Genomic DNA, 25,882 nt, shown 5'->3' with positions numbered 1-25,882 from the left:
GTCTTTCCCAGATAGGCTTCTGCAATTTCCTTCATCTTTGTCAGAACCATGGATGACACCTCCTCTGGATAGAAACTTTTTGTCTCTCCTTTGTATTCTACTTGGACCTTGGGCCTGCCTGCATCATCCACCACCACAAAAGGCCAATGCTTCATATCAGACTGGACAACAGCATGATCAAACCTGCGTCCAATCAGATGCTTGGCATCAAAAACTGTGTTCCTGGGGTTCACTGCAACTTGATTTTTTGCAGCATCACCAATCAATCGCTCGGTGTCAGTAAAGGCAACATAACTTGGAGTGGTTCGGTTTCCCTGATCATTAGCAATTATCTCTACTTTTCTATGCTGGAAGACACCCACACAAGAGTAGGTGGTGCCAAGATCAATACCAACCACAGGTCCCTTAGACATGGTTGCTTACTCATAGAGCCGGCACGGATTATGTAAGACACACAGAAGACCCAGGAGCTGCCACCGCGTTCAATGAGACCCTGCTCCTTTAGTTTTTAAGTAAATAACTTTAACCCTTTTGAGCTCAAATTAGTCCCAGGGACCAAAAATCAGGCCAATAATTTCGAATTATCGAGCTTAGGGCCTGCAGTGCTATCAGCAGCATAAGGACTATAGCCTCCTGCAAAGTGCAAACAGAAACTGTTACCCCCCTGCAGGCTGCCCCGGGTGAGAGGCCTTCCCTCCCCAAGGTGAGGTGTGGGAGTCGGAGGGCTGGGCCTGAGATTTGACGCAGCTGCTCGCAGCTTGTTAAGGATTCATCCTCCTTAATTAGGAAACAGGGGAGTTGGTTCTGCTGCCAAAGTAGAATCAATGGTTCTTCTGTTTTGGTGACGATTAGTCCCAGTAGCCATTGACTACTCGTTAGGTAGTGTTGTTAGGTAGAGGCTGCCCCTGGGACGGTATGACTTTTAGTCAGAGGGTGCTCTGCAGCTGAGATTGGCCTCAAAGATGCTAACAGCTGGACTGTCTGCTGACCACACACCCTCAGTTTTTCTTCTCAGTTTTCCTGAGAGAAGAATTCAGATTAGGATCTAAGCCCCACAAGTAGTATTTCACCAAACATGCTCAAGGTTTTGATTCCTTCACCTGGAGGCTGCTTCCCAGACACAAGTACTAGGCTGGTGGTTCTTAACCAAGTAGATTTTGCATCCCAGGGGAATTTGACAATGTCTGGAGACATCATTGGTTGTGTGACAAACTAGTAGGAGATGGATACCACCAGTGGGTAGAGTCCAGGGACACTGCTAAATGTCCTATAAAGCACAGGACAGTTCACTATAACAAAGAATTATCAGGCCCAGTGTTAGTAAGTCCAAGGTTGGCAAACTCTGCCTTAGACAACGAAGGAAATTATTTGGATGCTTTAAAGGAGGTCAATGCTTTTTGCTGAAATGAGCCACATCATGGGCATCTCACTTTGTATGCTCCATGGCCAGCAAGCCAAAAGGAATTCGGAGAATGTTCTGAGTATCCCCCCTGTGAGCACTCATCTTCGGACAGCCATGGAAGTGAGCCCCATTGTGCACACCAGCTCCACTCAATTGTAGGGACTTCCAAACTGAGTTTTCTAGCAGTAGATTCTCGGATGGAGTTTGATGTAGGAGATGTTTATTAGCGAGCAACACCTGTGAAGGGAGAAACAGGACTGAGCAGAAAGAGAAGACGAAATGCAAGACAAGTCTGGCCAAGCCTTGGCCAACCTGGAGGGGAGCTCCGAGCCAATGTCAGTTTTTCCCATCAGAGCTGCCCGACAACAGGCTGGAGCAACTGGGCCTTTATAACGCACCTCCCCTAGCACATACTGGGCCCAGTCGCTAGGTAGAGTCTGCCCCAGGAAGGGTGTGACTTTTAGTCAGAGGGTGCTCTGCAGCTGAGATTGGCCTCAAAGATGCTAACAGCTAGACTGTCCGCTGACCACACACCCTGCCGCTGGACAGCAAGTCCTGCCTTGAGGGGAATGTGGGTCGCACACCTCCATGTGTACCACAGGAGGCATCCACACTCAACAGAAAGCATGCTGCAATGCTCTAGCAATGTCTGGTGTGGTCCATGGCAACTCTGCATTAGAAATGGGCCAATGTGTAAGGCCTGCAATTCCTAAATCATGGTGGTACCTGACAGTCAACAGAGTCTGGAAGGAAACCAAAAAACAGGGAGTCAAGGAGGAAAGGAACCTACCTGCCAGCTCGTTAATTAACCTTTGGGCTGAATTAAAAGTGGAAGTTTTCCTTTGATTTCTGGTAAGAAATTGCTCACCTTTCCTCTGTTTACTCCATCTTCATTCATTAGGTCCCCACAACACGCCCGGTGTGGAGCTTGACACTGGAACACAATTGAGAAGAGTGAGCTGTAGTGATGGGCAATTTCAGCCCTGCGGTTTTCAGGCTGGTATTTCTTACCTGATGGATTTGGTTTTTACCCTGTTAATGACATTTGTACCCACAGCCTGTAAGCTTCTCCAGTCTCCACAGTCCTAGCTAGAAAGCCCCTGAACTCCACCAAAACTCTCTGTTTGGTGCCTACTAGCTTTGACAGGTGAGAAGAGAGTTTGTCGTTATATGTACATTATTTCTCTGAATCAGTTTAAAATGGCCCAAATCTGTCCGAGCAGGAGAGAATGAATGTGCAGGCAGGAGTGCATCTCAAGATTCCAGCATGTTGCCTGAGGAGCTAGAAAGCTCACACGGCTGGGAACAGTAACAGTACAAGTGACTGAGGTTATTGTAAGAAATACAACTAATAACTTTTTTCAGACACTATGGGCTGTGTATTTTGCTAATGATTTTATATAAATTGATTCAGGAGTTCCATACTGACATTTTAAAAATAAAAGGATGAGAGAGAGATAAAAAAAGAGAAATGTCAATTGATACTCTTTATCCGCATCACCTATCATGTAGGTTGATTCTTTTAAGATGCTTCCTTATGTTAAATATGGAACTGTTTAAACCTAATGTTATTGTTCACTACACTAAATACAAACTAAATTTGTTTCAGGTCCAGTGGGATGTCTGAACTGGCCCTACACCCATGGATACTAGTAGCAATGTTTGCCATATATCAAGGGCACCAATAAAACTAACAATTTTTCCTATTTAAAGCCATCCACTGAGTGCTTAGATGATGCGCTAACAAAATGAGACGTCATTAATTACATCCCTAAGTAATTTTCATCCCACAAGGATCATTTTGGTTTTTCCAACTAAAATTAAATCATTTATTATAGAGGAAGGAGCATAATTTTGGAGCTGAGTGTACCATTAGGTAACAACACTGAATGGAAGGTACTATGCATATGTCTTGGTCCATAGCTGCTCTGATGTCAGCTAGTGAAAATAGGCTTGTTTGGTCCAAGGAGGCTTCTTAATGAGGAAAAACATAATGTTTTTTTAATTATTTAGCTCAGATTTCACACACTCAACTAGATTTCCTCTTTGCTTGAATAAAATGATTCTAATCATTATTGTTGCTCCACAAAGCAAAAAGTTGCCTGTCTTGAAGATATGTGAGGGTCAACACTGAAAATGTTTTAGGAGAAATTCATCTCATTCTATCAGAAAATGATTGGACTAGGAATATTTTAAAAGTGGCTCAGTGCCTGTGGCTCAAATGGCTAGGGCGCCAGCCACATACACCTGAGCTGGTGGGTTCGAATCCAGCCAGGCCTGCCAAACAACAATGACGGCTGCAACCAAAAAATAGCCAGGCGTTGTGGCAGGCACCTGTAGTCCCAGCTACTTGGGAGGCAGAGGCGGGAGAATCACTTGAGCCCAGGAGTCATAGGTTGCTGCGAGCTGTGATGCCATGGCACTCTACCCGGGGCCACGGCTTGAGGTTCTGTCTCAAAATAAAAGGAATATTTCAAAGGTGATGTATTTATTAAATATTTGTTGGGCCCTTCAGTTGAGCCAGGCACCATGGCATGAAACTTTGGGTAGTTCACATTTCCCGTCCTCAAGGAAAACACAATGTAGTAATTCCTTTTAACTCTGAGATTCTATAACTTGATCTTAACATAGATCTCTCTTTTTCATCTTTTAAATTTTTAAAAATTTTATTTTTTAAAGTCATTCTTTCTAACTTTGAGATTCTTTAATATAACTTTATCTTAACACAGATCTCTCTTTTTCATTTTTTAAATATCTGGGGGAGGCTAGTATTTTTTAGTAACATTTATATGTCAATTTTTTTATTATAGGAAGAAATACAGGAAGATATCTCTCAACTTTCTTTCTGGTATCAGTTAGCTATTGCCACCTAACAACCAGTATCTCTGAACAACCATTATTTATTGTTATAGTTCACATGTCTGCGAGCCAGGTAAAGGCTGGATGATCCAGGTGGCCTGCGTTGGGCAGTTCTGCTTATCTGGGCTAGACTCATGTATTTGCAGGTTAGATAAGGGTTTTGCTCTGGGCTGGGCTTGGCGAGGGAAGCTCCTGACAGTATATAATCAAGGACTGGGTGGAGTGATTGAAATGCTGTCATGGTTTTCTCCCCTATGAACCATAAGGAAATATAGGATCAGCAAAATAAAGTTTTATTGAATAGACAGGAAAGGGAAGCCCTCATTGCTTCAGCTGAAGCTTGCTGGAAAGCCCCCCTCACAGACAGTAGAGCTGAGCCAATAAAGGGATGCCATGTTTGCCTGACCCCAAGACCTGTGGAGGCACTGACAGAGTATGCAATAAAGCCTCTCAGGGTCTGAAACTCAGACCAAGGGCAGCCCTGTTATCATGACAGATGTGATGGCCTTCCTCACCGGACCATCAATCCACACGGAGAACAAAGCAACACCTCTAGCCCTGCGTCAGAGAGACCAGTAGCAACTCAACTACAGCCCCAAAACAGACAGAGAAAAGTGACAAGAAACCCACAGGGGTCCAAGAGTCTATGGAAGCCAAAAACCATGAGGAAGAAGAAATAACATAATCAGAACAGACCTCTACTGAAATGAAACTGTCAGGAGAAGTGGGCAAGAACTTCAATAAACACAGAAGCAAGATGACATCAAGTCCTGTGTGATGTGCACCTGTGTGCACCTGCATCCCAACACACACACACCTTTCTGGAACTAAAAATACCATTTCAAAACTTAAAACATCAGTAGAAAGATGAAAATGAAGGTGGTCACTGGTGAGACTTGAATTAGTGGCCCATAAGATTAAGTGAAAGAAATCTCTGACATAGTAGAAATAAATGTGATGGGTCGGAAACGATGAGGCAAAAATAGGAGATTTAGCTACTGAATCCTGGAGACCTAAGAAGCAGTTTCTAAAGTAGAAAAAGAGACAGATGGAAAAAACTACAATAATTATACAAATCAAGGAGTCTCCCCAGCTGTTGACAGACCTGAATCTAGGTTTAAGTTGATTTCAAAGCAGAACTGAAAATTTCTAATAGGATTCCAGAACTTCAGGCATAATGTATGAAAAAGAGAAAAGCATGTCCTGGCTCAGCACCCGTAGCACAGTGGTTATGGCGCCAGCTCATAACACCAAGGCTGGCGGGTTTGAACCCGGCCTGGACCAGCTAAACAACAATAACAACTATAAAAAAAAAATAGCCGGGAGTTGTGATGGGCACATGCAGTCTCAGCTACTTGGGAGGCTGAGGCAAGAGAATCACTTAAGCTCAAGAGTTTGAGGTTGCTGTGAGCTGTGACGCCACAGCACTGTACCTAGGGCAACATAATGAGATTCTGTCTCAAATCAAAAAAAAAGAAAGAGAGAAGCATGTCCTGAGTTGTCACTGCCAAAAAATTCCTACTTATTTTATTAAAAAGTAAAAATGGTATGTGTGTGCAAGGTTAGAGAATCACTGGTCCATGGAACAGTGAAAAGAAAAGTAAAAATATCCCTTTCCCCTCTGCATTCTCTTCCCCTAGACTTTCTCTAAAAAGATAATCACTATAAACAGCAATTTCTCACAACCCTCTGAAGTTTATGTCCTTACAAGTATATGCATCTATGCAAATGTTTCTTTTTATTTATATTAATAAGCGTGTGGTTGATCCACATTTACCACATAATATCACTTTCCTATCAATACATGCCTAATTCTTTTTAATAGCCACATTGCAGTACATTCCATAGCATGAACTTGATGTGATTTGTCAGAGTCTACTGATTAATGGACTCTTTGGTTTGATTCTGTTATGGGGGGAGATAAGGACCACCGACTCAAATTAGAATTTCAAACAGGAGTCTTTTATTAACCGCGGAGCTGTCTCAGCAAAGTCTAAAGCAGACTAAGTGAGAGAGCATTGAGGGGTCTGAAGTTGGGGTTTTTCTAGTTTGAAAGTTGGCACAGGGGCAAACAGGTGGGCTGCAAGTTACAGTTAGAAGCAAAAAGAAAGTTTGCAAAAGAAGCAAAAGTGAGCACAGGGTCACGATGACCCTTTTACAGAACAGAAACAAACCTTGCAAGTTAGCAGTTTAGTCCATAGGTAACATAAAGGGCAGTTAGATAACAATAAGCTAACATAATGCAGATCTAGCAACTAATGGATAAATAAAACAATTTGTCACCACACTTAGCTCATTAACTCTCATGATGACAATTCTTGGCCCATCCGTTCCTAACTTGTCCTGTTCCGGCCCAATCCAGACCAATTTAACAGTAATGGTACTTGGCATCATTTCATTTACCTCTTTTTCCCCTTCTTCCTTCCCGGTGGGGGTGTGAGGCCGCCGGCATCCATCTTACGTGGGTGATGAGGCAGCTGGCACACATCTCAATTCAAGTTGTTTTTCTCTTACAAACAGTGCTACCATAAGCAAACACCTAAATAAATCCTGTAGATCTTTTATAAGCGTATCGACAAAGCAGTAAAATTGGTGTGTCAAAGACATTTGCATTTTTATTGATTAAAAAGCCTTGAAAAATTCCCAGCACTTTGTAGGCACTCAAGAATTATTTGTTAAATAACTGAAATGGTATATTATGCCCCAGAAAGATTTATCACAAATGTTAAAGTCTTTTCAAATCACTGTAGTAGATTGGATGGTCACCCCTCCACCCCCAAAAGGTATCTCCATGTCAAGATCTCTAGAACCTGTGAACATGATCTTATTTGGAAAAAGGGTATTTGCACATGTAATTAAGTTACAGATGTTGTGATGAAGGGATCATCCTGATTCACCACATGGCCCCTAAATGCGTAGACAAGTACATGTTCTTGTAATAGTTAGGCAGTGGGGAAATTTGACAAATTCTGAAGGAGAAAGCTGTGCAAACGCAGAGATGGGGAACAGAGTGATGCAATCACAAGCCCAGAAACTCAAGGAGACAGCAGAAGCTGGAAGCAGCAAGGAGCAGATCCTGCCCTGGGAGCCCAGGGAGGGAGTGCAGCCCTGTTGACACCTTGATTCTAGCAGTCTAGCTCTGTTGTTTTAAGACATGAAGTTTATGGTAATTTGTTATGGCAACCTCAGGAAATTAACACAATCACTGTCATTAAATTGGAGCTTGTCAGTACAATAGAAAAGAGCCTTTAGAGTTTGGAGGTAAATTGATTATGACACAAAAGAAGGGTTGAATTATAGAGTCCTGTCCCAAGAGCAGCCTTCTTTAGCCCCCTCTCCATTACCTCCCTTACTATTGTCTCAAGTTCATACATTCTGTCTTGGCCATGTCTGAAACCGAGACCCAAACCAGCTAAACAAGGGAAAACAAACACCAACTTAACAATTTTTCTTGGTTTTGGCACTGGCAGATGAAATACAAATCGATCCAATCCAACTTTGAAAAGAAAGTTTATAAATGCTTTTTTTTTCTCCTTAAAAGCCCAGGTGGTGGCAGATGGAAACTCACACATCTAAATCTATCAAATCATAATTGATCCAGAGAGAGCCTTGCTGGAGAGAGGAGAACATTTCTCAGACAATCTTTGGCCTCTCCCCTGGTGTAGAATTATCATGCCATCTGGAAAAAGGCAGTAGAATCCTTTCATGGAAGTTGTGCAGCTAATTACCAACCAATTCCAACTTAGATTACCCCAGAACCATGGAGTGGCCCCTCTGTATGCCCATGTCCTGAACCACTGCTCTCTCAGCAACTAATTTTGACTTAATGAAATGAATCCTATTTTATGTTTAAATAGTGCTTACGGTTTAAATAGCACTCCCAAGTAGAGAATCTCAATTGCTTTATGTTGTTTCTCACAATGAAACTAGAGAGAGAAAAAGGGGCAGGCGTTCTTATACACATTTTCTAGAAGAAGAAAAAAACAAATTTTAAAGGAGCTACATGATTTTTCCCAAGCCCCAGACACCATATGCCTTCTGAGAATTGACCCATTTGAGGCAGACATAAATAAAAAATAAGTCTGTTTATTTTCAGAAGATCTTTCTTGTTGGGAGATGAGGTTCCCCCTTTGGGTTGAAAAGCAATTGTCTCTATGTACACATGCAAAGGGGTATGAATATCAAGACATTTTTATTATTTAAGCCCCTAATATCCTCTGGTTTGAATATTAGTTTGTTGCACATGGAATGTTTTACTTTGGATAAGATTAATTTTTAAAAAGAATCCCAGACTGAACTCCGTATTGGACTAAATGTGGATGTAGCCTCTACCATCAACAGCACTTCTGGTCTTTTGCTATAATGAATCTTTTGATATCCAAGGAGAGAGATAATCAAAGAGTTTATACGTATTTAATACTTATTTGTCTAAGTACCTAGTTCTCATAAGACTTGAACTTGACATTGCTGTGGCAAGCCATTAATAAGTAAAGTTTTCAGATGGTCTTTCTCTATAGGGCTATAAAAAGACAATGAATAGCAAGATCAATTGTGCTTTTGAAAAATACTGAAAAAAATCCTGCATTTTTTATGACTACCAGATACCTAAAAAAAGTTCTTTTCTAAAGTTAATTCCTATTTCCATTCCATGGGTCACAAGAGAATAAGAAATTTAAATTAAAGGCAAGATACCTGAATCCATATATTCAAATTCATTTATTCACCAAATGCATACAGAGTCTCTGCTCAGAGCAAACCAAGCGCTGGTACTGTTAACAGTGAGTGAAACAAAGTCTCTGATCAAAAGAAGCAGACATTCTACTGGGCAAAGGAAGACAATGGACATATATCAACTTTGTATCTAGTTTTCAGCAAAACATATTCAGAGACTTAAAGCTAACCACTCCTACTGCCCTCCCCCGGCCACCTTAAACTGGAAAATCACACAAAGATACACAAACAGGTGAGCAGCTAGACTCACATGCATAGTTTAATTTTAGATAGCAAAGAAAAACTGCCTCTGACAGTCACATACATGAAAAAGCAATCATTCCGGGATATTGGAAAATGCTAGCCTTGCAAAGGAATGTTTAAAGATGTGGATTCCTCTGAAGAGTATGCCTCTGGGAGGGAGTATATGCCTGCCACGGACTCCTCCCGGTGCCTGGGGGACTTCTTCCACTTTCTTGCTCCTGTCCTGCTGTTATATTCATACACATTCCCGGAGACTGTGGGAAGGAAGGCATAAAACACAGAGAAAGTGAATGAATTTGCAAAGCCTTTACTCAGCCCAAAAGTATTTAGACATAAAAAAGAAAAAAAAAATTGCATGTACTAACTGGGAAATCTGAGCAAAGTTTATGGTCTAGAAATTTCTATACCACAGGAATTATAGGAATCCCTAAACCACAGGTGGCCTAGGAATATGGTCTTGGAATTGTACACATTGTATCATAGGAATTGCATTGGACCGTTCCTGATTTTGGCAATGTACTATAGTTGTGAAAGATGTTACCTTTGGGGGAAAAGGAAATTTTTTGCAATTTCTTGTGAGTCTGCAATTATTTTAAAAGCAAAAGTTTTAAAAAGGAACATGTCAAACTGTGTTTGTTTTCTTTAAAAAATTGTTTCCAATTTGATCGGCCATGTACAGGGTCTGAGGTTTCATCAGACAACCCTTCACAGAAAGAGCAATGCAGGGGTGAGCACTGGTGAGCACAGGGGCTCATGCCTGTAATCAGAGCACTCTAGGAGGCCAAGGTGGGTGGATGGCCTGAACTCACAGGTTCGAGACCAGCCTAAGCAAGAGGGAGACCCCCATATCTAAAAATAGCCAGGTACTGTGTGGTAGCACCTCTAGTCCCAGCTCCTCTGGCGGCTGATGCAAGAAAATCACTTGAGCCCCAGAATTTGAGTTTGCTGTGAGCTATGATTCCATGCCACGCTACTCAGGGTGACAAAGTGAGACTCTGTCTCAAAAAAAAAAAAAAAAAATAGAAAAGAAAAGAAAAAACAGTGCAGTAAATGCAGTAAGAGTCATATGCAAAAGAAAAGAAACAAGTACAGGGGTCTGATATAATAGGAAGTCAACCTATTGTTTCTTCACTGACTAAGACGTAATTAATCAGTAAAAAGATTGATAACAACAACAGCTGATCCCATAGTATTTACTCTCTGTGAAACTCTGCTTTCGTGTATTAATTTTTTGATCCACTCAACATCTTTGTAAAGTATGTAAACACTATTAGCCACATTCAGAAATTAGAAGGCTGGAGCACAGTGCTGCTAGTAACTTGCCCAGTGCTACGCCATCTATGAGAGGTGGACCTAGATTTGAACCTAGGCAGTCTGGCTATAGCACTTTAGGTAGGAGGCCATGTCCCATTTCTTTAAGTTGGGCTCCACGAACAAAACAGTGCCTTATGTATCCCATTCTTATTTCCATAGGACAAACGGTCATGTGTCCCAACACCTACAGCTAAAACTAACTTAATAAAATATTTTTTAAATCAGTGACTTTCTTTAGGGAGAACTTCACAGTCAGTAATAAAGCATCAATAATTTCATGCCAAGATATCCACAGCTGTCAAGATTTAACTTGCAACAAAGTATCTCAAGCTGTTACAGTGCCAAGGAGTCTTTTGTGGCTAATACCTCATGTTGAGTGACACTTTACAAAATGATTTTTACATTTATTATGTTCATGTTTAAATTTCACAATCATCCCCATCAAAGAGCCCATAATATTGGAGCTTGGAAAAAAGAGACTCAGGGAGGTTAAATGCTTTGTCCAAGTTTACGTAGAGAGTTAATGACTGTGTTAACACTCAAACCCTAGTCTTCTAACTCCACACCCAGGGCTTTTCCAATACCTCTGATGCCTTCTTATTCCTGCTTCTTCCTTCAGGGAAGGAACACACAGAAAAAAAAAAAAAAAAAGCTTCAAAATGGTTTATAGAATGGAGGTTTGATCTGCTCTGTAATTCACAACAGATAAATATTTAGACCAGGAATTGCAAGCCCATAACTCATCTGGCCGGTACATACAGCTGATTAAAGATGGCCACAAATTTCTTGGCCTTCATCCCTTGAGAATGCTTCTCTCTTGGAATCTGGGAAGACTCTGACTGATGTAATCAATAGAATGCAGTGAAAGTGATGCTATGTCACTTAACGGGCCATGGCCTCAAAAAACTGGAAATTCCCCTGGCTCTTGGCTCTCTGTCCAAGAGGTCTAAACTGCCATGTAGGATGCCTGACTGTCCCCACTGGAGAGACTACATGAAGAGGTCCTGAGATTACACAGAAAGTATGTGGGACCCAGCTGAGCCCAAACTGCCAGTGTCAGGTTTATGCATGAAGCCACTTTGGGTGCACAAAACTGACCAGCTGCCAGCTGAATAGCACTGAAGTGACACTTTTAATACCACTAAACAGACACTTTTGTTTTATTTATTTACTTATTAATTTATTTGCAGTTTTTGGCTGGGGCTGGGTTTGAACCCGCCACCTCCAGCATATGGGGCCAGTGCCCTACTCCTTTGAGTCACAAGCACCACCCTGAACTGACACTTTTAAAACCACATAAATCAAAAGAATTCCTCAGGTGACACCCACTTAAATATGTGACACACAAAAGTGTGTGATATAAAAAACGCAGGTTGTTTGAAGCTAGTGCTCGTGGAGTAGTTTGTTATACAACAATGGAAAACCGGGGGGAAATGTGTTCTATTTGACCTATAGGATGTAAGTTTAATTGAATTAGTTACCTACATTTGAAAGTGGGCAGATATAAAACAATTTAGATTTCCAGTTTCTTTTGAAACATCAGAATCATGGCAGCACCAAGCCTTATTCCCACGTGGTGGAAATTTGATGCAGCTGAGTAATGGCCAGGTTCCCCAAGCATCTGTTGTCATTGATGATTGAATTTACTGTTTTATCTGCTCCCTTTCAGTCATTTATTTTACCTAGCCCTAAAATGGCTTGCTTTAGGAAACTCACACTTTGCAAATGTATAAGTAATTCATTCATATGGCTTAGTACCCAAATAGGCAAAAGAAACTTAACTCCAAAAGACATTTAAGCACCATACCTGGATCAATGGCTTCTCCATCAAACATGGTCTCATACACAATAGTTTCCTTTTAAAAAGCACAAAATGTAAGCAATGTTGTCATCTTGATAAAATCAGTTTTCACAAGTGCTGAATACTCTGGGCAGACGACTTCCTATGTTACCTCATCTTTCTATTTTTTTTTTTAGAGACAGAGTCTCTCTTTGTCACCCTCGGCAGAGTGTCGCCATGGCATCACAGCTCACAGTAACCTCCAGCTCTTGGGCTTAGGTGATTCTCTTGCCTCAGCCTCCTGTGTAGCTGGGACTATGGGCACCGGCCACAACACCCAGCTATTTTTTTGTTGCAGTTTGGCCAGGGCTGGGTTTGAACCCACCACCCTCGGTATATGGGGCCAGTGCCCTACCCACTGAGCCAAAGATGCCACCCTACCTCATCTTTCTAATCTAGAACTAGCAGCCTAGGGACCAAAATCTTCCTGATAATTTTATCTCCTCCTAATACCATCCCCCACTTAGTGTGCCTGCCATGCCCTATGTTAACTCAGATCTTTTTACTCATGTGAAGCCCTTTATTTTGTATGGGAAGTGTAATAGGCTGAATTGTGCCACCCACCTCCAAATTCACATATTGTGAAGTCCTAACCTCAGAATGCAACCGTATTTAGAGATACTTATAAAGAGGTGATTAAGGCAAAATGAGGTTATGCAGGTGGGCCTTAATGGAATATGACTGGTTTCCTCAAAAGAAGAGGCAATTAGGCCATAGCACAGACCAAGGGATGATCATGTGAGGACATAATGAGAGGTTAGTCATTTGCAACCCAAGGAGGGAGGCCTCAGAAGAAACTCAACCTGCTGACACCTTGAACTTGGACTTCCAGCCCCCAGGACTATGAGAAATAAATTAGTGCTGTTTAAGTCACTCAGTCTTGGTATTATGTTACGGCAGCCCTAGCAATTTCCGAAAGGAAGAGACAGGGAAGGAAACACTGACAGAGAAGCAGCTCATAGAAAAATGTGCTCACGGTTAAAACTCAGGTAGATGGGAGGTAAGTAGAAAGAAAAAAGGATAAGTGAAGACTAAAAATGCTATTTCTTGTTCCATTCTACATTTCTTTTTTTTCTAGAATCAGCCTTACCCTTATACACTTGTTTATATGGATTATTCATAGAATGAGTCTCAGCCAATTTCAAGATGCTTTATAAACTCTGGAGTGTAGATTTTAACATCTGCTAGGAAATGCCAAGGTTGAAGAACTATTCAAATCTATCACATGTATAATCTATTCCCACGTATCAGTATTTCTAATTAATGATGAACAATTCTGAATTTCCATTTGTCCAGGGTTGTTTTTGCTGGATGCATATGTAATAACCTCAAGAAAATTTTGACCTAAGCCAAATTCTAAAACTAGATCAGAAATTCCCATTTTATAATGCATATAATTCAGCAGAAGGACATAAATTGGAGTTATTTTGTTTCCTTTCTATGATGCTTGAGTAGACTTACTGCAGAAGAACTTTTCACTGAGGAACAGTTATAGGGAAGTGTAGTTTTCTTTTACTATAGAGGGATCACAAAAATGTACTTACAGTTAATACTTCTAATTTTTTCTTCCTTTTTCCTTTGACAATCTTTTCCTCTTGATTCTTATCTCCTGTTCAAAAATAAATAAATAAAAGGCAAGTATCTGATGAGTGGCATTTTAAAAATCTCACAATTCAAGCATTATCACGTGACATTAGCAATCTGTATCTTACCTGCAATGTACTTCATTCCTCTGTATGAAAAGAAAATTGGACAAACTATCAGCTGTATTATGCTAACACATGGCAGAAAATAATTCATTCAATAGACAGCACATAACTATTATCACATTTTCTCTACCCCAGGAAAAAAGAACTATTGTATGAGGAATAATAAAATGGTCTTCATTAACTATCACCACCCCCTCACTGCCCCATAAGTAAACTTCTAGTTAATGAAAATTCATGTCCAATTCTATCTTTGAAGTCATGATATTCTGCATTATGATGAACTATTTTTGAATGGTGATGTGAGCACCCACATTTTCTACTCATTTCTGTGACTTTTAGCTCCAAATGGATTCAAAACAAGTCAGATGTATTTCCAATTCCTAGACTAGTTCCAAGTAGTTATCGACACTTGTTTACAAAACTGCTTGCATCAAAAGAATATGAGGAGTTGTTTTCTTGTTGGCTCACAAATTTATTTGTTTCAAACATATTCTCACATAAAATCTATTTCAGATGTTCTAAGGTAGAATCCAGTAATATCCTGTTGCTGCCATTTAAAGAAAGCTCCCATCTGTTTTTGAGCCAGAGTAGAGTTGGGATCACTGGTGAAAGGGAACATACAGTTCTGTATCCCAAGTATTTTCCTCTGTGCCCCTCAAAAACAAACAGGCACAAGCCTCAGAGTAAGATTATACACCCCAGTTAATTTTAACTCTTTACATCAGAAATTCAGAAAGAGAAATCACATACTTAGGTCTGGGCGTGGAGACTTCCTTGGTCACTTTCTGACAGCATTCCATAATGTTTCCATATTTCCAAAGCAGGAAACATACCCAGGAAACCAACCCAACAAAGAAAATAGCCATCAGAGTGAAGATAAAAGGAATGTACCAGTCACTGGATTTGTATGTGTTGATAGCTATGTACACGATAGTCAGACCATTTCTGTGCTGGGAAATAATATTTTAAGGCAATAGAGTATTAGTTTATGTTTTCAGAGAGCATCTGTTTACACATAGTAGGATCAGCACAGAGCTGAGGTCCCTTACAGGCAGTTGGGTATCAACTCAGGCCTATGTATTTTAACACCACAGGTAACACTGAGGAACACCATAGCATAGAGAAGGCATGGAATTAAGAATGTGAAGATTTGAATTATGCGCAGTGACTTCTCTGTGATCTTAAGCAAACCATTTCTCCTCTTTGCCCTCATTCTTCTAATCTGTAAAATCCATTGTTTAATGCTTCTATTTCAAAGATAGAAGACAACAAAATACACTAACCATAAAGTCTCCTGAACAGATTTTATCCATGGGTTATTCAGAAGCCATCCTAGAATTCTGCACAGGCTTTGCACATCTATTTTTAAAATAATAAAATACTAGAGTCTGCTAAACTTCATAGATTGGGTTGAAGGTTGGGTGACTCGACAGCAGATTGGTGTCTGGCACATAGCAGATGCTCATTACTATGAAAAGCCTGGGCATTGGGGGGAAATCTTTAAAAGTGGCCATTTATACAGATTTTTAATTGATAAAATTCATTGAACATGGGCCTTTTAGGTGGGCAGAGGTTTCAGGTCATTCAGATCTAAGTAGTTGCCTTGCAGTTCTCACGAACTCTCTCTCACCCACACAGTTTATACTCAGAGATGCACACTCTAAAATGTGGTCCAAAGGCTGGGTGGGATCATACCCAGCTGGAAAGGCATATAGTTGAAGGTGCTGCCCTGAGTAGCCTTTTAGCCTTTCTAGATGAAATTTGAATTTACAGTAGAATATTTCCCACATGCAGACCCAAATTAAATTCTTTAACTCTTTACTTCAGAACTGGTGGTTGGAGGAGTTGGTATATTGGCTCTTGTCACATAAATATCTATAATAGCAGTGCCTGTCTGAGGCTTAGTAGATCTTCTGTATCTCAAGTTGTCATCGATAACATGCACCACAAGATGGTACTGCCGCTGCAACTCAACTCTGGGATCAAAGTTAAAAGGATTCTTCACAATTAAGTTTGGAGTATTTGAACCTCGGGTTGGGTCAAATCCAAAATGATGATTCTCATTTCCTTCAAAAGAGATAATTGAAGAATTAGAGCCATTTTAAAATACATTGAAAGGTTTTCTCAAGCTACCTTGAATTGCTATTAAAACACAGTAGATGTAAAAAAGTTTCCACGGTACTCTAAATTCCTATATCTATACATGGCTTATAGTGAACTAAGATCAAATAAGCAAGAAATTTTGTTGGTTAGGGAAAAAGCTGTTTTAAAGTTTAAGATCATGAGTCTGATTCCCCTATGAGGCTATCCAGCTTCACACTATTATCCAATTATTCTAATTACTTCTTCCTTTGTCTTTCACTCAAAGTAATTCGATTTCTCTGTCAACTTAGTCAAGATCAATATCAAATGAGTCAGTCAGACTACAACATCTATTGAGCTCCTACTAAGTTTAAGTCCTATGGCCCTGGAGACACTACTGTAAACAAGATGCACATGGCCCATAACTTCATGGAGTTTATTGTCTACCAAGGGTAGAGGACATCAAGATAATCTTTAATTGGTAATGTTTTTATTGATTTCTATGCTTATATTCTTTCAGATATATGACAGCAGGTCTGACCTCCATACTTTAAATAGCTCTCCTTGTTATGCTATCTCATGATACCCAGTAGTTTCCCTTTATAGAAATATCACAGTTTATAATTTTATAATTGTTGACATTACTACTAGTCTGGTAAACAATGAGTGCCAAGAATATAAGGTCTCTATCTGTCTTATATAGTCTGTGCCCCCATTTCCTAGCCCAGTGCCTGATACAAAGTTGGTCTCCAACAAATGCCTTCTATAGTGGACAAGATGGTGACTAAAGTTAATATGGATCTGTGTAAACTCGACAATAATACAGCTGAAAATACAGTAGAAACTCCTTAGCTGACCACTTCCCTACATTGACCACCTCCTTGAGTTGATCTAATTTTCATAGAGCAGACAACCACCACATACATGTATCAGTACAGTAAACCTAGTTCCTTATGTTGACCACCTCTGTATGGTGACCAGTATGTTACAGACCCTTGAGTGGTCAACTTACAGGGGTTCTACTGTATGTATCCTAGTGGATCTGTATTAATAGCAAGAGATGAAAGAGTGGCTGCTGTTGTCCAACACCATGGACAGCAGACTTGGTCCCAAGTAATTTAACCTTCAGGATTTCCCCTGTAGGCCCAAAGTCTCTTTGTCAAAGCACCTGTGACATCACTGATATTTCTATTATAGGAGGAATTAAATTGGATATGTGGAAGTAAAATGGATGCCTTGAGGAAAAGAAGTCATAGATATTAAATATGTTAACCTTTATAAGCATAGTTATTTCTAAGGTTATATATTATGTCTAACAGGGTATAACTAATGTCAATTTGACACATGCTCATGATTAAAAGAAATAATGAAATCATCCACCAGAAACCATCTCAAAGCGCATTTCGAAATCTTGTGAATCTCTGTCTTGGCAGTTGAGTTTGAAGCCATTGATGTTTGTCCCAGCAACAACATTGTCAAAAATGATTGCTTTATACAGGGAGGGTATGCAGACTGGTGCTTCATCATTCTCGTCTTCAATGTCAATGGTGACCTGTCAGCCATGAGAGAAGAAACATCACTCCCACGTCATGTGACTATTTATATACAAAATCAGAAGTAAGCATCTAGGTAGAGACAGATCAGTTGGAATTATTAAATTAAAAACCTAGAATTTTGAGTTTGAAGAAATGTTTTTGCAGATTTGGGTTCTGGCTGTCAATCAACTAGTCAGTGGCTAATAATTCGTGGGTCAACTGTGACATTCAATGTAGCCATTAGGGAGAGCTTTGGGCTTATTAGAAGAGCTTGTGGAAAGCTCAGAGATTATATAAATGATAAGAAAAGGAAATCTGAAGAATAATGCCTCTAAAAACTATAATGCCTTGAGCCTTCTGAATATCTATGCTTCATGGCAAACATATCCTGAATGTGCTTCCTCTTTTTCAGCCTAATGGCCTCCTCTGCACTATTTTCTCAAGCACAATATATTTTTTGGTAACAATACAATTATTTCAAAGTATGCTCTGACTTTAATTAGGGGATGTTATCAACCTTTTCTTAATCAAAATATCATAAACCAGAAAACTATGGTTTATATGGGAAAAGATCAAAATATCAAGAATTTTAAATGTCAGTGATCAAATGCTAGTTGGTCTAGAAAGGTTATCTGCCTCCCTTTCTGATGAGTAATAACTTTCTCAATAGCATTCACGAAAAACCCCCTGGTGTGCCCACATTTGCATATATTATCTTTTTTAAATGTTTTCTGTAATGTTGAACAACACAGCTAATTTATTGGGGAATAGTTTGGTTTTTTTTTTGAGACGGAGCCTCAAGCTATCCCCCTGGGTAGAGTGCTAGGGCATCACAGCTCACAGCAACCTCCAACTCCTGAGCTCAAGCGAGTCTCCTGCCTCAGCCTCCCAAGTAGCTGGGACTACAGGCGCCCGCCACAACACCTGGCCATTTTTTGGTTGCAGCCATCATTGTTGTTTGGCGGGTCCAGGCTGGGGATTCGAACCCGCCACCTTAGGTGTATGTGGCTGGCGCCTTAGCCGCTTGAGCCACAGGTGCCAAGCCGAATAGTTTATTTTTTAATGCTACTTCTATAGGATTGAATATAAATAGCTAGATAGCTGTATGCATCATTTGATATGTGAGATTTTTTTATGTAGTAAGCAAATAAATTTCAAGGAGACTTCTGTGATGTAAAGGAAAAAGCAATGGACTTGGAAATGGAAATCTTCAGAGGCATGATCATAGCTCACTGTAACTTTGAACTCCTGGGCTTAAGATTCCCAGACCTAAGCCTCCCAAGTAGCTAGAACTACAGGGATGCACCACCAAGACCGACTAGTTTATTATTATTATTTTTTTGTAGAGTCAAGGTCTCTGCATTGCCCAGGCTGGTCTTAAATTCCTGGCCTCAAGCAATCCTCTTATCTCAGCCTCCGGAAGTATTAGGATTACAGGCGCGAGACACCACATCCAGTCAGAATCAGAAATCTTTATTAAAACCAATAGGCCTGTCACTTGCTAGTTCCTTTGGTACAAGTGCTTTCCTCATCTGCAAAAAGACTATCTTAGTTCTTACCTTCCTACAACTATTCAAAGGATAAATTCATCCTTTCAATGAATATTTATTGAATATTTATTAGGCCCAGTATGGTAGCTTACCCCTGTAATCCTAGCACTCTGGGAGGCTAAGGCAGGTGGATTGCCTGAGCTCAGGAGTTCAAGACCAGACTGAGCCAGAGCAAGACCTGTCTCTAAAAAAAAAAAAAAAATAGCCAGGCATTGTGGCAGATGCCTATAACACCAGCTTCTCCGGGAGACTGAGGCAACAAAATCACTTGAGCCCAAGAGTTTGAGGTTGCTGTGAGCTAGGACAGAACATCACTCTACTGAGTGTAATAAAGTAAGACTCTGTCTCAAAAAAGAATTTTTTACTATATACCAAGCACTGATCTACATATAGAAGCTATAGTGGTAAACCAAACAAAGATCCTGACCTATTACAATTTATATTCTAGTGGAGGAGATAAAGTAGTAAATACATTTACAAATAAATATATCAGTGCCATATAGTAAGTGATGCTACACAGGTTAAGGGACTAGATAACAAGTGATGGATCTATTCTAAGAGAGTGTTTAGTAAAGGCCTTTTTTGCCCACTCTCCTAGTTCCTTTCTCTCCTCCCTATATTTGATACATGCCTGTAAGGCAGTGTATATCCTCACAGAATGTGTAGTGTTCAGTTGTGTCATTTTGATTCGCATAAGTGATATTTTGCCATAGATCTTTCCTGTTTCCTACTTTCCTCACACACAGCCATTTATGTTCCTTCCATGCTGCTGTTGATAGAGCCAGTTTTCTTCTTCTTAATTCTTCATTTCCCATAGCATGCATCTACCACAGCTCACTTATTCACTTCCCTAATGATGAGCACACATGGCTTGCTTCAAATTCTCCCCATCACACACAGTGTAAGAGGCCTTTATGAACATGTTTCATTTGGGCAGAGAGATGATTGAAGCGAAAGTGAACCAAGGAAGAATAAGCAAGACAGTCTTGGGCAAAGTTTCTGAGATATGAACATGCTTGGTATGTTGGAGAAACAGCAAGAAGTTCATGTGGCAGGGTTGGAGTAAATAAGAGGGAGGGAGCCAGGAGCTAAAGACAAAGAGAAAGCCAAGGCTCAGATCATACCAGACCTTGTAGACTTCAGAAATGGCATTTGGGCTTAGCTAAGCATGATGGGAAGCCATGAAGAACCTGAAGGAAGAGGATGATTTGCCTTTTTCACAGATCACTCTGGCCCCTGTGTGAAGAGCAGGCTGGGAAGTACACAGTAGAAACAGGGATTCTAGTAAGAGGCTGCCATACTAGCCTGGGAAGGGACAAAGATGGCATGGCCAGGGTATTTGCAGTAGGTGGATGAGAAGCAGAAGGACTCAGGGTATATTTTCAAAGCAGATATGAGAGAAATTGTAGCTGGATTGGAGAGATAATTAGGGTACATTATAGTGATAAAGTGCCCAGACTTAATCCTAGGTAACCCTGAAAAAATTACTTAACATGGAAGCCTTGGAAATACAATTCTTCTATCTATAAAATGGAATATCAGTAACTACCTCATAAGATGGGATGAGAACTAGGTAAGTAAGGGTTTATTGTAGTACCTTTATTAGGTTCTCAATAAAGAGTGAATGATGATGATGATGACAGTGATGGCTTCCTAAACTTTAAAGTCTAAAGACTTATCTCTCTTTTATGAACCTGAAGGTGAAATTGATATGTACCCATCAATTTGGCACTTGCTATGCACTACCTAACTTTCCACCTGTGAAAATTGTTAAATTCCCTGAAGTGTGGCATCACACACTTCTTTGTAATCTAGGACGTTGTACAAAGAGCAAGCATTCAATAAATAAGTATTAAAAGACAGAATGAACAGGCAGCACCTGTGTCAAAGGAGTAGGGCGCTGGCCCCATATACCAGAGGTGGCGGGTTCAAACACAGCCCCAGCCAAAAACTGCAAAAAAAAAAAAAAGAAAAGAAAAAAATAGAATGGACAAGTCTTGCTTTATTTTCAAGCAACACATAAATTCTTTTTATAAGAATAGAGTCACCAGGTTCGACACCTATAGCTTAAGCAGCTAAGGCGGCCAGCCACATACACCAGAGCTGGCGGGTTCGAATCCAACCTGGGCCAAACAACAATGACAACGACAACCAAAAAAAAAAAAAAAAAAAAATTAACCAGGTGTTGTGGCAAGTGCCTATAGTCCCAGCTACTTGGGAGGCTGAGGCAAGAGAATCGCTTATGTCCAGGAGTTGGAGGTTGCTGTAAGCTGTGGTGCCAGATCACTCTACCCAGGGTGACAGCTTGAGGCTCTATATAAAAAAAAACCCAAAAAGTCTCAAAAAGAACAGAGTCTCTTGATGTTTTATTGTTATTAATTCTGCTTTCCTCTCTTCTCATTTGTAATGAGTGAATGATAATTGCAAATGCTGTCATCCTATACTGTTTGGGGGATTCATAAATGTCTACAGGAAAACTGCCACAAATACCCAGGTCTAAAGATCACTGTCATAAGTGTCATCCTGAGACAACCAAGTCACATAATCTCATCCTCCTGACAGTCTCTACAAATGTCACTCTAATTGTTTATGTGAATGAGGCTGATGTTTTCCTCACAATGAGAACTCAGAAAATCTAATAACCACATCAGCAGCAAGTCAGAGGACTTTGTGCAATAGGAGGAAATGTACAGTGAATCATCAGGCCAGATGGGAACTTTATAGTTTCTTCAAGCCTACTTCTGTTTTTTCTCCAATGACAAAACCTTATCGTCATTAGTAATACACAGCACATCAGAAATATAATAATATTCACTCTTGGTGTCTTTCAAGAGTTAGATTGCTAACATGATTGAGAGAGTCATACTTTCCCCAACTTTGAGGCCAAAAGGATGTAACATACCTCAGTTAACCATCTTGATTGTAAACATCACCTCTCAGTGAGAGGCAGCCTGTGTCTGAGTCCAGTTCTAAAAACCTTATTAATAAACTTAGGGACGTTTTCTAAGCTCTGTGCCTCAGTTTTCTCCCCTGTAGAGTGAAGTGATTATAGTATAATACTGCCTACCTAGAAAGTTCAAGGGGAGGATTGCCTGTGTCAATAAATATATGTTTACAATAGGAATTGGAACATGGTAAGTTGGATAATTGATACCATTATAAGTTGCTTAATCTCATGAGAATGAGAGGAGTTAGCAGGGTCTTCATTTTCAAACAAGTCTCAAAATTTAGCTCATATAGAACGTTATGGAACATTTGAGACATAGAAGAAAAATATTTGTTTCTTCATTCTCTATTGGAGTTACTGTTTGATCAGTCCACGTGTAATAAATTAGAATTTGTAGATCGTCTCTATAACATCAAAGCTTGAGTCTCTCTACTCACCATAGTCATTGCTGTTCGAGGATGAAATCTGTCACAGTCCACAGCTTCCACAGTGAGGTTGTATTGCCTCACAGACTCATAGTCTGGCTGTGTGGTAAGTTCAATCATTCCAGAGAGAGGGTGAATCCAGAATCTTTGTATAGCCTCAATGTCTCCCTTGGTTATTTTGTATGTCACACAGTTTGGCGGTTGGTCTTCATCAATGGCCATCACTCTTCCAACTTTGTAGAAAGCTGCCAAATATCATTTTATAATGTTCATCCTTGTCAAGCAGACACATCACCCTAAGAAACTTAACATTTGCTTTCTAAATAGTATCATAATTTCTCAAAGGATCAGTCTGAATCCTTTTGGACAGTGAGATGAGTTTGAAGACTTCAACTCAACATAATGGCAGATAGATTTAGAGAAAGTCCTGCACCACTTTAAACCAGGTGCCATGAGTCAAATAACAAGCATTATCAATAGCTTCATAATATTAATTAATTATTCTACATGTGCTGCACACATTTTTTACCAGGTATCGTGCTCAAATTAGTATTAGATAATGGTTCATGGTGCAGACTCTGAAACCAGTCTATCTAGATTGCACAACTCAGTTCTGTCACTTACTGGTGTAACTCACTGGAAGATTCTATAACCTCTCTGGGCTTCAGATCCTTTATCTGCAAACTACATACTACATACGACATTATAACAGTATCTTCCATATAAAGTTGTGAACATTGAATTAGCTAAAATATATAGAGCCCTTAGAATAGTGTCTGGTATATATTACAGTAGTGCTATTTACACACATCATCTCACTGGATCTTTAGTCTTTGATATATGTGCTATTACTGTCCCTATTTTACAGATGCAGAAACTAGGTCCAGTGGTACTAACTTGCCCAAGGTTACAGAGATAGTAGTGGTAGCATCTGTTGATGCTATTGCCCATGTTTTTTTAAATCACTTTGCTATAATTTCAGTATGTGGTACCCCAAATAATCTCTTAGAAGAAAAATGGCTGTGGCATGTTGACTGCATAATAAACAGACAGACCCAAATTCTTTATCCTTCCCATCTTCATGCTCTTTGCCAGGAGACCTTATCATCGCCCCATTCTGACTTGGGGCTCAGCCATGTGATGTGCTTTGACTGATGGACCAGCTGAAAGCCACCCAACTTTCAGAATTTTGAGCAAGCCTAGCCAAGGCCAGAAGGATAAGGGGTCCAGCCAATTCTTGGGCTCATGAGCTAAATAAACGTATGTTGTTGGACGGCTTTAATTTTTTGTGAGTTTTATCACACAGCATACTTATGTTGATAGATAACCTGTACAACAGTTTTATCCCTCAATCATTTTCTGCCTGAACTATAAATTTCAGGGCAAATACCTTACCTCCAACATTTAGTAAAAAACCACCATACAATGGTTGGTTCACCAACATGCGTATAGGACATTTGGGTTGCTAATAATCAAGAACGAAAAATTATGATGAGTAAATCACCCATGGGCTATCCCCACCACTTTCAACCTCACAGGATTTCTTTCTCTGTTTGCATCCTCCTTCACCAAGGTTCACTGGTCTCTGATAATGTATTATTAAAACAGGCATTGAACACAACTCATAATACCAGGAACAGAGAACCACATTCATGAAAAGAAATGTTTCACTTTGGCAGATTCAGAATATAAAGAGTCCAAGCTATTGCTCATATGAAAGTATTATCATTAAAAGAAAGGTGTCACAACTGATATAAAACTTTCTAAAATAGATTATGAGTAAAATTGACTATCTATCATATAGTCTTGGGCAAAGATGATGTCATAATCATATTTAACATCTGGTTAAGGATAATAGGAAGTTTATTCTTCTGTAGGTATAAAATTAACCTTTCAATAAAAACTAAAAGCAAACTATTGAGCATCTTTAGCTGAAATTTTAAACAGAGTTAATCAGGCTTGGCACCTGTGGCTCAAGCGGCTAAGGCACCAGTCACATACACCTGAGCTGGCGAGTTCAAATCCAGCCCGGGCCACCAAACAACAATGAGGGCTGCAACCAAAAAACAGCTGGGCATTGTGGCGGGCATCTGTAGTCCCAGCTACGTGGGAGGAGGAAGCAAGAGAATTGCTTGAGCCAGGAGTTGGAGGTTGCTGGGAGCTGTGATGTCACAGCACTCAAATAAAAAAGTAAAATAGAGTAATCATGAAACTCTACCAGATAATTCTGCCAAACTTCCTTATCAAAAACTTTCAGAAATGAAATATGTTTTGCCTTGTGATTTGCAACCCAGTGTGATTTAATCTCCAGGTGTGTATTTTCTTCTAAATAATTTCTGATGAAGAATTTTTTTTCTTTCTGTCTACCCACCTCCAGAAGCTTCTTGTCAATTCATCACATGCCATTAGAGAAAAACATTTTTTTACTCTAAATATTATAGATTCCCATAATTTTCTTAAGGGAAAAAAATCTCATGTAGTACTTAAGATACACTTTGATTCCCTGTGTTAATCAACACAGTACGAAAAAAGACTTTCACATTAATGGATTTTTAAAATATCCTCAAGGTCTGTAGCCTAAATGTTTGATATTATGAGGGAAGTTCATTCACAGAGTAGTTTTAACTTTCCAATTTCCTCCTTTAAAGCAAATTGCCACTGGGTTATGAAGGTTTTATTTCCTTTGATGGACAGCAAGAAAAAAGTTCTGGCACATTATATATTGTACTCACTTAATAAGTGTTAGTGGTTATGGCCATTTTAGGATGAGTCATATAGTTAACATAGTGTAACGATCCGCCAGTCCTCAGCTTGACTCTGAGAAATAGTTATTGTAATCTTCATTTTACTGGTGGGAATTCAAAGTCTCATAGGGATTATGTGACTTTCTGGCATCAGAAAGTAGCAGAAACAGATTTAAATCCCTTCTGCTTGACTCCAGTATTCATGATCTTTCTGCTACCTCAGTGTACTTCCTTCTGAAGACCTAGACATCCTCTGTCTGGTACAGCAGCTCACTAGACAACTACCTGTATTTGAAGAATGGTACATAAGATGATTCATTTATCTCTTTATACAAATTCTCAGAACGGGCTCGGCGCCTATAGCTCAACTGGCTAAGGCGCCAGCCACGTACACCTAAGGTGGCGGGTTCGAATCCCCAGCCCCGACCCGCCAAACAACAATGACGGCTGCAACCAAAAAATAGCCGGGCGTTGTGGCGGGCACCTGTAGTCCCAGCTACT

At 40.0% G+C, this 25,882-nt stretch overlaps 1 protein-coding gene and 1 pseudogene across 1 annotated transcript in view; both read right to left on the bottom strand.

Moving 5' to 3' along the window:
• The window catches only part of LOC100961506, a 7,881-nt pseudogene extending 7,468 nt beyond the window's left edge, over positions 1 to 413 (bottom strand).
• Positions 414 to 9,331: 8,918 nt separating this feature from the next.
• The window catches only part of LOC111723743 (cadherin-related family member 3-like), a 75,748-nt gene continuing 59,197 nt past the window's right edge, over positions 9,332 to 25,882 (bottom strand). Inside the window, 8 exon segments of the mRNA XM_023510706.1 lie at positions 9,332 to 9,489; positions 12,357 to 12,405; positions 13,934 to 13,998; positions 14,102 to 14,121; positions 14,849 to 15,048; positions 15,921 to 16,165; positions 17,561 to 17,732; positions 22,650 to 22,882. Coding sequence (XP_023366474.1) covers positions 9,332 to 9,489; positions 12,357 to 12,405; positions 13,934 to 13,998; positions 14,102 to 14,121; positions 14,849 to 15,048; positions 15,921 to 16,165; positions 17,561 to 17,732; positions 22,650 to 22,882 — 1,142 coding nt within the window.

This window comes from Otolemur garnettii, unplaced genomic scaffold (genome assembly GCF_000181295.1).
Source record: "Otolemur garnettii isolate 467f Iridium unplaced genomic scaffold, OtoGar3 scaffold00015, whole genome shotgun sequence".
Lineage (NCBI taxonomy): Eukaryota > Metazoa > Chordata > Mammalia > Primates > Galagidae > Otolemur > Otolemur garnettii.
The sequence above is the reverse complement of the archived record's forward strand: the minus strand, read 5'-3'. Positions and strand labels throughout refer to the sequence as shown.